Below are 13,914 nucleotides of genomic sequence, written 5' to 3' on the forward strand. Positions count from 1 at the left end.
AGCTGTAGATTAGGCATGTCAACATTACTAATGACGTGCCTAATATCCCGTGCTTCATTAGCATAAACATGGCTGCTACTTTTTTTCGAAACAGAGCTTTTTTTAAAAAAAATGGCAGTCTAGACGCAGATCTATCGAAAATAAACCATTTTTCAAAAGATCCTGTAAACCTCATTTTTTGAGGAATACAGGATCTTTCAAAAAAGGGTTTATTTTCGACAGCTCCGTGTCTAGACTGCTGGGGGTTTTTTCCAAAAAAGCGCCATTTCGAAAAAAAGCAGTGGCCATGTTTATGCTAATGAAGCGTGGGATATTTAAATCCCTGCTTCATTAGCAATTTCAACGTGCCTAATCTACATCTCTCTTTGGACAGAGAGGTGTAGTCTAGACGTAGCTTAAGAGTAAGGCTCCTCCTATCTTGTTTCCACTGAAAATGTATTAAAAGGGCAGATGTACCCTATCTGGCAATGTTCCCCGAAGTTATTTTTCTGAGACATCTAGCAGACCAAACACAAGTTTCATCCAAGTTTAATTTTTTCAAACTGCTTTATTGTCCCCTTCTAAGCTTTAAATGCTGAGAGTCACAAACTTTAAGGCTACATGTCTCACAAATTGCTTCAGATTGGTTGAATAAATGGATCAAAGTGTAGGCACTGGATAAGTGGAGTTGTGAAGGGCAGTGTATATGATATTTAATATTATCCATTCATATTGACAGACTGATAAATCCCAAAATTCTTATCTGCAGTCAGAGTCACAGAAATATAGCCACCTCTGGGACCGAAGGTAACAATAATGTGCTATATTGCACACTCAGTGGAAAAGAAAAAATGTTGGTCAAGTCACGGAGGAAAATCCCTACTCCAAGCAACATTTGGTCCATTTTTAATATGCAGCATCTGGTTTCTGAGAAGCACTTCAATTCGCTTTTCATGTGGTCATTTTACTTTCTTCCTTCATCCTTGAATTTAAATTAACTTCTAAGGTGGCTGAAACTTGAGTTTTTGCAGGTAACATTAGAAGATAAAAATTGCGTCTACTTTAGTCCTCTAGAAGTTGAAGGAGAAATGCTGAGCATTCCATCCCTTCTACTCAGAACAGTAATTAATATCATTCTGGGAAAACATTTTTCACCTCTGTCACCAGACATCAGCTGGTGGGTGACGGCATGATATAAAATATCTTCCCCAATTAAAGAGGGCAGCTGTTACAAATGGAGCAGGTAGCTCATCACAGAAGGGACAGTGACATAAGCGCTAACTCTGTGGGTGCTCGCAGCTGTAGCACCCACAGGAAAAAAATAGTAGGCGTTCGGTGCCCACTGTCAGCAGAAACCTATATAGATAGAAATGTCTGCCCAGAGTCCTGTTGTGCCTGTCTTCCGCGGGTAGACATTTCTATCCATTTCTATCTATGGATCAGGGCCTCACCACACAGCGCTCTCTCCTGACGGCACTGCCTATAGATAGTGCTTTTCTACTGGCTCTTTTCCCTCTAAACACTACTGAATAGTGATCTTTTATAAATTGGGGTTTTGAAAAGGGAAATTTTAAAAGGGACTTTGGTGCTTAACTCTCCGTTCCCTTTGAAAATCTCGGCCTGAGGGCTTTCAAACTCCTGCACATAAAAATCTTTTTTTTTTTTTAGTATTTCATTTGATTATTAAAAATAGCATAAAAGCATCTGGACCTACAATGTCTAATGTTCACTGATGATGGGTGAGCAGCATGGGAGTCCTAGCGCTGGACTTTTCAGAGAAGGAGTGCATCCAATACCATGGAAGTAAGTTGGGACTGTGGTGCTCACCATCTCTTATAGACATAACCACAATCAAAGAGTATAGGTAAATCAGTCTCTATGAGGAGACAACTGTGAGTGTGTTGTACCTTTCTCTGAAGCATGTGGTGCTGATCACTGTCAGAAATGAACCATGGGTCTGATCCAGTACTGTGATTCTTATGCCCTAAATCACTGTACACACTAGAGGAACATTTATACTTAGCGCAAGATTGATGCTCCACAGGTCAATCTAGCATTCGATTTAGCGGGTCTAGTGTAGACCCATAAATCAAACACTGATACTCCTCCTTTTGCGAGGAGTAAGGGAAGCTGACAGGAGTGTTTTCTCTGGTTGGGCTTCCGTTGTGTGGACGCCACCAAGGCTCAGCGTAAGGTAAGCTGATTCCAGCTATACATTTTGCATAGCTGGATATGCATACATTAAGCCAACATTCCTGGTCTAGTATAGACCAGGCCTAGCAAAATTAAGTGATAGAGGAACCTAATGCACAAGATACCTCAGGGGTAGAAGCCCCAGTGCAGAGTTCAGAAGTTCTTACCATGTTGTTTAGTCCTGCTCAGAACACCCTTAAGTCTGATGGTGTTAAACCCCAGAACCCTGTCCGTATTATAGTTTCTACCACTCACAAAACTGCATCAATGGCAGGTTCTAGTTTCTCTAGTACACATGCACTTTAAGACCATGAATTTTTAGAAGTACTGGAAACCCAAAAAATGGAGGTTCCCAAAATTAGTGAATCCTTTGGACTATATAAGCCATGTTATTATATATTATATAACTGACATTATTCTCCAAAAAGGCAAAATTGATTTCTTTTTTTCCTTCTAGAGTCTTTTTCACTGTTGTTAACACAGCAGTTATGCCAGTTTCAGAGAACCAAGAGACAGGGAGTTATTTAACTATCAGTCCCATAACCACAGCTCTCACTAACTCCCATGGGATTTCTGTATGCACAAAATTGGTTAGATTGCAACCCTGGTAAATACTCTGCACAAAGCAGAAATGGCATCACTCTAGTGTGTTCACTTCCATTTTTTAAGAGTTAGCCATGTGGCCATGTCTGCTGGTGTCTTATTCCTATGCAACGTCCTTCAGAGTCCCAGCTGCAGCCTGCACAGTGAAGGCTGCAATGGAGATCTGCCTCTTTACTTCTTCCCAGGCTTTGCGCTGATCTGCTTTGTTTTCAATATCAAACATGGCATCATAGATCCCTGGGAATGACTCTCCAGCGTACTTATTGTGGCTGCTCGGAGCAAAAACAATGTGTCTGTGGAGAAAGAGAAAAAAAGCCTTAGGCAAGAAGGAGGGACAGGGAGAACAAGGGGAGCTACTGAAACATGTCTGAGGGGAATCCCTGAGAGAGCAAAAATTGTGCTGGAATGAGACTAAAAAAAGGTAATTTTCAGTGTATTTAATATCATTTGGCGTTTCCATACATTTTTATTTCAGTTTTAGGCCAAAATTAAAAACTTTTGGCTCCCCCTTTCATTGGGAGATGAAAAATGTTTGCCTCAAGTTTAATTTTTCTGCTTAGATGAAATAGCAGTACACTTTGAAATGATGCAAAAACCTGAGTTGTCCAAACAGCCACACAATGTGGGAGGAAGGGGGGGATGGTAATGTGACCAGCTCTAGCTGAAATCCTTGCAAGCATGGGGAAGGATTTAGTATTGGGAGGGTGAATGGTTGCTTCCTTGGAGGCTAGTGCACCTGAGGAGGCATGAATGCCCATTTAGCTCACAAAGAATTACAGACTGGCTTTGGATTTCTGTGCGCCCTGGGATTGAAATACATTTGATTTGACCAGGGGTCATATCACTGGCATCCTTTTTCTGAAGTAACTGGGTACTTCAATGAAACTGAAGCACTGAGGCAAAATGAGGTACAGCCATACGCTTTACACCAAAGAGGCAAACTGCTCCATCACTATAGGTACATGGCCATAAATGTTATAAGTACAATGTACCCTTCTTGTGAGACAGAATAGCATTACTGCACTCAAGTGTAAAATCCTTCAAGGGTATAATCAATCCTTACCATGTGATAAGAAGGATGGGCCAGTGGTTAGTGCAATAGCACCGGCATGGAGAAGAGATGGGTTCATTTGCTGTTTCACCACAGGTCCTGTGAGACACTGGACATGTCACTTAGCCTCTCTGTGTCTCAGTTTCCTTTTTGTAAAAATGGGGCAATAACAGTCTTTCCCTACTCATAGAGAGGTTGTGAGGATAAATGTGTTAAAGACTATGAAGTGCTTTGAAATCTAAGAACAAAATTCAGACACACTTAATACTACTAAAAACGCAGTCCTACATCCAACAATGGAAACTCAATAGCCCAAATGTGCTGTTGAGCTACATAAAGAATTGCAACCTCAGTGTTTTTTGGCACCCTCTTAGTCTCCCAAATCTGCTCCATCACCAGGTGGGATGGAATCAGCAGAACCATGTCCTCACTTCTGTAACCAGCACAGTTATTTTCATCTGACTGCTTTAAAACTGCCCTAGTTACTGTTTCTTGTAACCAAGCACTCTCAGTGACACAGTGAAGGTGTAGGAGGTGTTCACAAAAAGAGCTCTATTTTAGGAAGCTTGTTCACAATATGAAAATGTTCAAGAGCAGTCTGAATAACTTGTTTTACCTGTAAAATTTCCTGCCTGGTAAACCAAGAGGATCGATGAAAGCTCTTTCCACAAACATCAGCTGATCATTCATGATGCGCACAGCAAGTGGACTACAGGAGATAAAGAAAGAACCATTGCACGTGACAACAATGCACAAAAATGCATGAACCATATGGTTTCCTAATATAGCTGGCTGGGAATTTTTCAGTGTTGTTTTTGTAAGCAGAAAATGCTCATTAGGTGACAAATGTTTTTCAGGTGAAGTTTTTGTCAAAACCAGAGAGGGAGACACCTCCAAACTTCAGAATAGGCAACATCCTTGTGGTACGGACACTCACCTGGGATGTGGGAGTCCTGGGTTCAAATTTCTGTGCCAAATTAAGCAGAGCAGGGTCTTGAACAAGTTCTCTTGCCTCCCAGTTGAGTGTCCTGACTATGACACTATTGGTTTTTCATTGAAAAACTTCAAAAGGTCTCAGTTTCATCCTGATGCAGAACAATAAACATTTCTAAACTCTGAAAAATATTTCTGGGATAGACAAACCAGTGCCAGCCCTATTCTAGTTTACAAAGCACTAATCAAATAATAACTAGTTAACCTTCCCCATGCACTTGACTGGGCAAACAAGTATTATGATGTAAAAGAGGAAAATGACACCCAGGCATTGTATGTGTTGCCCAGTTGCCCGGTGCTAAGGAAAAAGATCGGTTCTAAACTGTTATTAGAATTCAAGAATTCTTGGATCATCACTATGTGCTCTACTAAACACATGGGCTACGTCTAGACTACATCCCTTTTTCGTAAAAGGGATGTAAATTAGACGTATCGCAATTGCTAATGAAGCGGGGATTTAAATCTCCCCTGCCTCATTAGCATAAAAATGGCTGCCGCTTTTTTTCTGCACGGAGCTTTGTCGGAAAAAAGCGTCAGTCTAAATGCTCTTGAAATAAGGGAAAAGGGATCTTTCGGAAAAGGCTTTATTTTCCACAAGATCAGTGTCTAGACTGGTGCTTTTCTCCAGCAAAGCTCCATGCGGAAAAAAAGCGGCAGCCATTTTTATGCTAATGAAGTGGGAGAGATTTAAATCCCCGCTTCCTTAGCAATTGCGATACGTCTAATTTACATCCCTTTTACGAAAAAGGGATGTAGTCTAGACATAGCCATGGTGTTTCAAACAAGGACAGCTGAATCCAGAAGACACTGCTTCAGACTGATTACTCTTCACACAAACTAGAAGAATAAAAACTGCATATTAGACTGGGGGGAACTTTCCATTATATAAACAACAAATCGAGAGGCCACCCTTTTAAGATCAATGGATACCTGTGTTTTATTAAACAGTACTAGAAAGAGCCCATCAAAGAAAGAAGACACTAGCTTTCCATTGGTCTCCGCTCTTTTACGTGAAAAATGTGTTCATTGTATTATGTAAGATAGTCATTAAAATGATCATAAAGTTCATATGTTCTTTAGTCAGTGTGCCCAAGAAACAGAATGTGCTGAGGCTCAAATCCTGCAGCTCTCGCTCAGGAAAACTCCTAGGGTAAATTTATACAGCACCATTATTTTGGAATAATTGATGTTATTTCGAAATAACAAAGTGCGTGTCTACACACAAGCAATTATTTCAACATAATTTTGAAATAATGTCCAGCCTTCTTACTCTGACTCCTGTAATCCTTGTGAGGTCAGAGGAAGTGTGCTCTATTTCAAAATAAGTACTCTGCAGACATGCCCAAATTCAAAGTAAGCTATTTCAACTTAAGCTATGCAAGTAGCGTAGCTCAAGTTGCGTAGCTTATTTTGAGTTTAGCCCAGCCTTGTAGACGTACCCTCACAGATTTCTACGAGAATTTTTTCTGGTTGAGGCTTCATTCAGGATTGCAGGACTTTGTCCTCATCAAACAAAGTTGAGCAACATGGAAGTGAATTTGTCACAACTATTTTTTTATAACTTACTTATTCACATCAAGCTCTTTGAGTCTTCTGTGAAAATCTGCAGCAGTTTCTGTGAAATTCATCACAGCAGAAAATAGGGGACCTAGAAATAGAAAGACCTTTTTTACTTCAGCTTCACACCAAGAGCTTTGAACAAAACACATTTCACTTACTGAGGAAAAACATGTATTTTTCTTTTTATTTGCCAATGAGAAATCCTTGGCTTTCCCATTTCTTCTGGATCTGACTTTTAAAGGGCTGTAGTGCCCTCTCATGACATGGAAAACCTATTTTATCCATGCCAGCAGTGCTGAGGAAAAGTGTCTAGTAACATTTCTACAGCAAAGGAATGAAACGAGTATTTAATGTAAAAATGCTGAAACCATTTCTTGGGGAACCTTCTGCAAAGGGGAAGTTCTGAGATTGGGGTGGATGGAGGGGAGGAAAACCCTGTATCTGCATTTTTAATTTTACTGCAGAGATTATATGACGAAGTGTGACATGTATCAAATTTCCTGCCCTTCTGCCTACCTGTGGAATGAGTGCATGGTTTTCACCTTAGGTGATTCTCCCCACCCTTTACTTGTTTTATGTGATCATTTTCTCCATCCACACTAAGACAAGCCTGGCTTAGTTTTTTTTACGAGGAGGATAAAAAGTTTTTTTACTAGGAGGGTGCTTCATCACCTTCTTAATTTTATTAGAAGGGTGGAGAAGCACTGGGAGAGGGGTCTGAAAAATGGGTGCCCCCACACCCTCACCTGGTCCACGTAGGGAGGTGGTGGAATCTCCATCCTTAGAGGTTTTAAGTCTCAGCTTCACAAAGTCTTGGCTCGGATGATTTAGTTAGGGTTGGTCCTGTTGTGGGCAGGCGGTTGGACTCGACCTCCTGAGGTCTCTCCCAATCCTATGATTCTAGTGAAATTCCAAGGGGGAAAACTTGCCCTGCCAAGGCGTAGAATGATGGTAAAGTCATTCTACAGACGCTACTCAACACCTGGATTGCCTCCCATTATGTGGGAGTCTAGGCCCATTGGATAATTGTAGTTGCAGAACACATATACATCCCCAAACTCCTCCTCACTTGTCCCTTAGCAACACATCCAAACCCTCTTAGCAGCTGCAGCAAAAATCCCAGAGGAACAGAGCTTTGTGGCATACAGGGTAGCCACGCCCTTGGGCAGGCTCTCCCTATGCAGCTGCAGAACTGTATTGGTTCTACGGCAGCCAGCATGGACAGGCCTTTGATAACAGTGTCTATTTCATTTCTACAGCTAATTTTCTTAAACCTTGACAAAATGAATGGTTCTGGGTCATTGAGTAATAGGGGCCAATTTGCAAAAAGGGTAAACTTCAGAACCTTGCAAAAAATACAATTTCTCTAGGCAAATAGGAAGCATCTAGAGTACTTCGTGTTTAACCGTGTGTTTCAGAAAACCCTGGCTAATCCAGAGTTGGTCCCTCCCTATAAGGCCATCTCCTCTCTAACTTGAATCACCTCTCTAAGGTCAAGTCTCTATGCTTGGCTGCCTCTGTGCAATGAATGGGAGTTATGTATGGCAAGGAATGAATGGCAAGGACAGAGTTTAGCCATCAGTGACATTATAGCCACCATTTAGCAACAGATCATGTTTCACAAACAGGAGATGGCCAAAGAGGAAAAAGGTCTCCTGAAAATATACACGTATATTTATCACAAACAAATCCAGTGCGGCTAACTCTAGTTCTTTTAAAAAAAATCATATTTACAATATTTGTTTCTTTAAGATCCACTTTTTGGAATCATGGGACATGGTGCTGAGGCATGGTGGTCAGAGGCCAGGATGGGGATATGGTGCTGTCTATGGCCCACCTGTAGTTGGGGAAGCCCACGGCAGCAAAGCCATCCACAATGGTGTCCATGTTGCCCAGAGTGACAACCCTCTATAGCAGCACGTGGTTGCTTGCCTTCGCTATTTGTATGAGCACAGCCCTGTCTGGGGATTTCCCCATGCCAAACTGGTTCCCCACGGAATGGTAGCTGTGCAGCGTGGTGAGCTTCCAGAGGGGGATGGCCATGTGTTTTGGCATGGGGGTGAGGGGTCTCAGTCAGGTGTCCTGTCGCCTGAGGCCAGAGGAGAGCCACTCGCAGAGCTCCAGGAAGGTGGCCTTCCGCATGCAGAAGTTCTGGAGCCACTGCTGGTCATCCCATAGTTGCAGGATGATCAGGTCCCACCAGTCCGAACTGGTCTCGTGCCACCAGAGGTGGTGTTCCACCGTGTCCAGAGGATTGAGGGGCATGAATAGCAGCAGAGCGCCAGGACCTAGGTGATAAGGGCCTGCGGTCTGGGCTGTTCCCCATCCTACTGGAGCAGTATGTGGGCAGTGTGGAAATACTGCGCCGTGAAGTGCAGCACGAGCCTCTTGAGCCTGGCACTGCTTTGCAGCAGCTTTGGCTCCATGGTGTGAGAGCTGTGGCATCCACTAAGGCCACCAGAGTACACTGCATCCATTTGGTGTCCCATGAGGGGGGAGGCAGTGGAGGAGTGGAATGTGAGGTGTGGCCATAGACAGGAGCCCCTGAAAGCACACACCACAGCTTGCCTGAGCAGCCTCAGGAAATCTCTGCCTTCCTGGTGTCCTCCCTTGAGTGCTTCCAGGGGCTCTAAGTCCCAGGCAGGCTCCAATCAGTGTGGACATGCTATTTCAAAACAATTCTGACTAATTTCAATGCTCCACCGTAGTGGGGACACACTATTTCGATTTTGTTATTTCAGGAGTTATTATTTTGATTTTACTTATTTTGAAATAGTTTTCTAGTGAGACATGTCCTAAGTGACTAGTCCAAGGGCGAACACAGCTGAGTCTGTAGTATAGCAAGGATGTAAAGCTGTATCTTTTCATTTCTAGGCTCTCATCACAACCACTAGACCATTCTTTGTCTACTGACGAAAGTATGATTCTGACCTAACAACACTTTGTCATATTAAGAAACTTCTTAGAGAGATTTTAAAATGAGTTGTTTTATTCTGCTACAAATCAACTCAAAGTTCAGTTTTATAAATATAAGTATTACCCTGGATTTTAGGGGTAGGTGTACAGCATAATTTGATCAAGCCAAATGCAACAAAATTATGTGCATTCAACCACCATAAATTAATAGAATAGAACACCACATAGTTAATTTTGAGTTATTTTGGTTAATTTGAAGTTTAAAGGTTAATTTGGAGTCAGATTTTCAGAAACAAGTTTCAGAAGCAACTAAGTACAGTCTCTGCTTATCAGATAGGAGGAGGAGAAATAAAGTGAACATCTGAGACAGAAAAAGTTGGTGGAAGGAAGACCTTAAGACTTCAAGTTTATAAAGAATTACAAGTTTATTAAAACTTAGAAAAAGTGATGATTTAGTAGGGGTCACTAAGGCCTATGTGTTTTATAGAATAATAGAACCATAGAGCTGAAGAGACCTCAGGAGGTCATCAAGTCTAGCCCCCTGCTCTAAGCAAGACCAATCACAACTAAATCAACCCGGCCAGGGCTTTGTCAAGCCGAGACTTTTTCTTTAATGGAGATTGCCTATCTCCTAGAACTGGAAGGGACCTTGCAAGGTCATCAAGTCCAGTCCCCTGCCTTCACAGCAGAATCAAGTACCATCCCTGACAAATTTTTGCCCCAAATCCCTAAATGGCCTCCACAAGGATTGAACTCACAACCCTGGGTTTAGCAGGCCACTGCTCAAACCACTGAGCTATCCCTCTCCCCAAAGAGGATGGAGAGAAGCTGTTCTCAGTAGTGACAGATGGCAGAACAAGGAGCAATGGTCTCAAGTTGCGGTGGGAGAGGTCCAGGTTGGCTATTAGGAAAAACTATTTCACTAGAAGAGTGGTAAAGCACTGGAATGGGTTACCGTGGGAAGTAGTGGAGTCTCCATCCCTAGAGGTGTTTAAGTCTCGGCTTGACAAAGCCCTGGCCGGGTTGATTTAGTTGGAATTGGTCCCTCCATCTTACCGTTCATTCATCCAATCCACATTCCCTTAACTCGCTGGCAAAAATATTGTGGGAGACCATTTCAAAAGCCTTGCTAAAGTCAAGGCTGACTTTCCCACGTCCACAAAGCTAGTTACCTCATCATAGAAACTAATCAGATTGGTCAGGCACGACTTGCCCTTTGTGAATCCATGCTGACTATTCCTAATCACTTTCCTCTCTTCCAAGTGCCTCAAAATGGATTCTTTAAGCATTCCTTCCATGATTTTCCCAGGAAACGAGGTAAGACTGACCGGCCTATAGTTCCCTGGATCATCCTTCTTCCCTTTTTTAAAGATGGGCTCTACATTTGCCTTTTTCCAATCATCCAGGATTTCTCCCGATCTCCATGACTTTTCAAAGATAATGGCCAAAGGCTCCTCAATGACATTTGCCAATTCCCTCAGTACTCTCAGATGCATTAAGTCCGGACCCATGGATTTGTGTACGTTTAGCTTTTCTAAATAGTTCCTAACCTGTTCTTTACCCACCAAGGGCTGTCCACCTTCATCCCATCTTGCGTCACTTAGTGCAATAGTCCGGGAGCCCACCTTGTCCGTGAATACAGAGACAAAGAAAGCATTGAGTACTTCAGCTTTCCCCACATCATCTGTCACTAGGTTACCTCCTTCATTCAATAGGGGCTGCACACCCTCTCTGATCACCTTCTTGTTAACATGCCTGTAGAAACCTTTCTTGTTATGCTTCACATCCTTAGCCAGTCGCAATTCCATTTGCGCTTTCGCCTTTCTGATAACCCCCCGACATTCTCTAGTTATACATTTAAACCCCTCTCTGGTCATTTGTCCAAGTTTCCACTTTTTGTAAGCTTCCTTTTTGTGCTTAAGTTCACCAAGTATTTCCCCTGTAAGCCAATCCGGACTCCTATCATATTTGCCTCTCTTGCTTCGTGTTGGGATGGTTTCCTTCTGTGCCTTCAATAAGACTTCTTTAAAATACTGCCAGCTGTCCTGGACTCCTTTCCCCTTCATGTTAGCATCCCAGGGGAGTCTGCCCATCAGGTCTCTGAGGGAGTCAAAATCTGCTTTTTTGAAGTCCAAGATGTGTATTTTACTACTCTCTTTTCTTCCTTTGGTCAGGATCCTGAAATCTACCATCTCATGATCACTGCTTCCCAAGTTGTCATCCCTCTACTTCCCCTATTAGTTCTTCCCTGTTTGTGAGCTGAAGGTCAAGCTGCGCAAGGCCCCTGGTCATATCCTTCAGCACTTGTGTCAAGAAGTTATCCCCAACATTCTCCAAAAGCTTCCTGTATTTCCTGTGTACTGCCGTATTGGTTTCCCAACAGATGTAAGGGTGATTAAAGTCCCCCACAAGAACCAGGGCCTGCGATCTGGAAGCTTCTCTCAGTTGTCCAAAGAAAGCCTCATCTACCTCATCCATTTGATTCGGTGGCCTGTAGCAGACACCAACCACAACACCACTGCTGTTGTTTGCTCCTTTAAACTTAACCCATAGACTCTCAACAGGTTTTTCTCCCTCTTTATATTGGAGTTCAGAGCAATCATAGTGCTTGCTTACATACAGTGCAACTCCTCCTCCTTTTCTCTCCTGCCTGTTCTTCCTTAACAGTCTATATCTTTCCATGACAGCGCTCCAGTCATACGAGTCATCCCACGAAGTCTCTGTTATCCCAATTAAATCATATTTCCTGGTCTGAGCCAGGGCCTCCAGTTCTTCCTGTTTGTTGCCCAGGCTTCTCGCATTAGTGTACAAACACCTCAGGTAACCAGTTCATCGCCCTATCTTCTTCATTTGAATCAGTTGTCCTCCTTTCTTGCTCATTCCTCTCTGCATTTCTTCCCGGTGTCCGACTTTCCCACTCCTCTCAGAGTTTTGGTCATCATCCCCCAATGAATCTAGTTTAAAGCCCTCCTCACTAGGTTTGCAAGCCTGCCCGCGAAGATGCTCCTTCCTCTCTTCGTTAGGTGGATCCCATCTCTTCCTAACAATCCTTGTGCCCAGAACAGAGTCCCACATCGAAGAAACCAAAGTCCTCTCTGCGACACCACCTGCGCAACCACGCATTTACGTCCTCAATTCGATGATCCCTGCCCAGTCCTTTCCCTTCAACAGGGAGGATGGACGAGAATACCACTTGCACTCCAAATTCTTGGATCCTTCTTCCCAGCGCTACGTAATCCGCAGTAACCGGCTCAAGGTCATTGTTGGCCATATCGTTAGTTCCCACGTGGAGAAGCAGGAAGGGGTAGCTATCCAAAGGTTTGATCAGTTTGGTAAGCCTCTCAGTGACATCCTGAATGCGAGCTCCCGGTACGCAGCACACCTCTCGAGATTCCAGGTCCGGAAGGCAGATGGATGGCTCAGTCCCTCTTAGGAGGGAGTCCCCAACCAGCACCACCTGTCGTTTTCTTTTGGGGGTGGTTTCCATGGAACCCCCATCCCTAGGACTATGCATCCCATGCCTTGCAGTAGATGGTGTTCCCTTCCGGTTTCTTCCTTGTGAGGTCCCTTCCAAAGCATTCAGCACTGTAGAGCCTACTTACCTCTATAGCATCGGGGGATTCCCATGCTGGCCTTCCCCCCCTTCTAGAAGTTACATGCTGCCAGTTATCTGCCTGGTCACTGGCTCCTCCGTCTGCCGTGCTTGAAGGATTAAACGCTGCCTTCTATCGAGGAAGTCTTCATCCTCTCTAATCGAGTGTAGGGTCGATACTTGGGCCTCCAGTCTTCTAATTTATTCTTCCAAAATGTCGACCAGCTTGCACTTTGTGCAGATGAAATCCGTTCTTTCTTCTGGGAGGAAGACAAACATGGCACATGCTGCGCAGGTAACAACAGCAGACCTATCACCATCCATAGCTGCTGTCCTGGAGAAGGGATTTTAAAAGAAAAGCACGAGACCCTCGCCCCCTTCCCTCTCCCCTTCCAAACTCCCTCTCTAAACTCTCTGTTAGCACTCACCTGTTTGGAAGCTCATTGGTCGCTTACCCACTGCCTTATAAGGCCCTGGAGTGCCTGAAAGTCCCTCCCCCTACTAAGGCTCAGCCAATCAGCAGAGGCTTCTAGAATTCAAACTTTAATTAGAAGCCAACAGCTTTCACCTGCCAATGAAGGGGAGGGGGAGGGCAAAGGGGAAGTAAGGGGGAAAAAATAAGCCTCACTCTCAAACACAGGGGAAAAAACAAACAAAACAAAAAAAGAACACACACCAACCCTCACTCACAACCACAAGCTCAGCATACAGCAAGAATGCCCCAAACACAATACACGCTTCCCTCAAGAGTGCTGTATCTGCTTCTCCTCTACCTGGAGGACTCCCACTCTAAAGCCTCACTCAAAAACACAGAAAGAAAAAAAGAAGTTAGTTATAAAAGATTAGCTAATAGAGTGTACTTTGGAGCAATCTTCTGAAGCCATCTTGCACAATGTTTTTCCTGACATCTTTTCTCTTTGTTAGGTGAGCAGCTGGCCACTGAGAATTTGCTGTTAATTACTCAATACTGTTCCAGAATTTAAGTAAACATCTGGGATATTCTAAACTTACAGTTTATCTCTGTGTG

General features: G+C 43.4%; 1 protein-coding gene across 4 annotated transcripts in view; it reads right to left on the reverse strand.

The window, feature by feature from the left end:
* Window positions 1–527: 527 nt before the first annotated feature.
* The window catches only part of LOC102456275 (N-acetylated-alpha-linked acidic dipeptidase 2), a 63,348-nt gene continuing 49,961 nt past the window's right edge, over window positions 528–13,914 (reverse strand). For 2 of the 4 annotated variants that reach the window (XM_075919382.2, XM_006118383.5), the window contains exons 17-19: window positions 6,386–6,467; window positions 4,443–4,535; window positions 528–3,068 (exon numbers count right to left, since the gene is read on the reverse strand). In XM_075919382.2, coding sequence (XP_075775497.2) covers window positions 2,879–3,068; window positions 4,443–4,535; window positions 6,386–6,467 — 365 coding nt within the window. In that variant the 3' untranslated portion in view covers window positions 528–2,878. Of the gene's footprint in view, window positions 3,069–4,442; window positions 4,536–4,763; window positions 4,912–6,385; window positions 6,468–13,914 lie in introns of those variants that run through there. The other 2 variants (XR_012900760.2, XR_012900761.2) reach the window with 2 other exon arrangements.

Source organism: Pelodiscus sinensis, chromosome 1, assembly GCF_052426305.1.
Source record: "Pelodiscus sinensis isolate ZL-2025 chromosome 1, ASM5242630v1, whole genome shotgun sequence".
Lineage (NCBI taxonomy): Eukaryota > Metazoa > Chordata > Testudines > Trionychidae > Pelodiscus > Pelodiscus sinensis.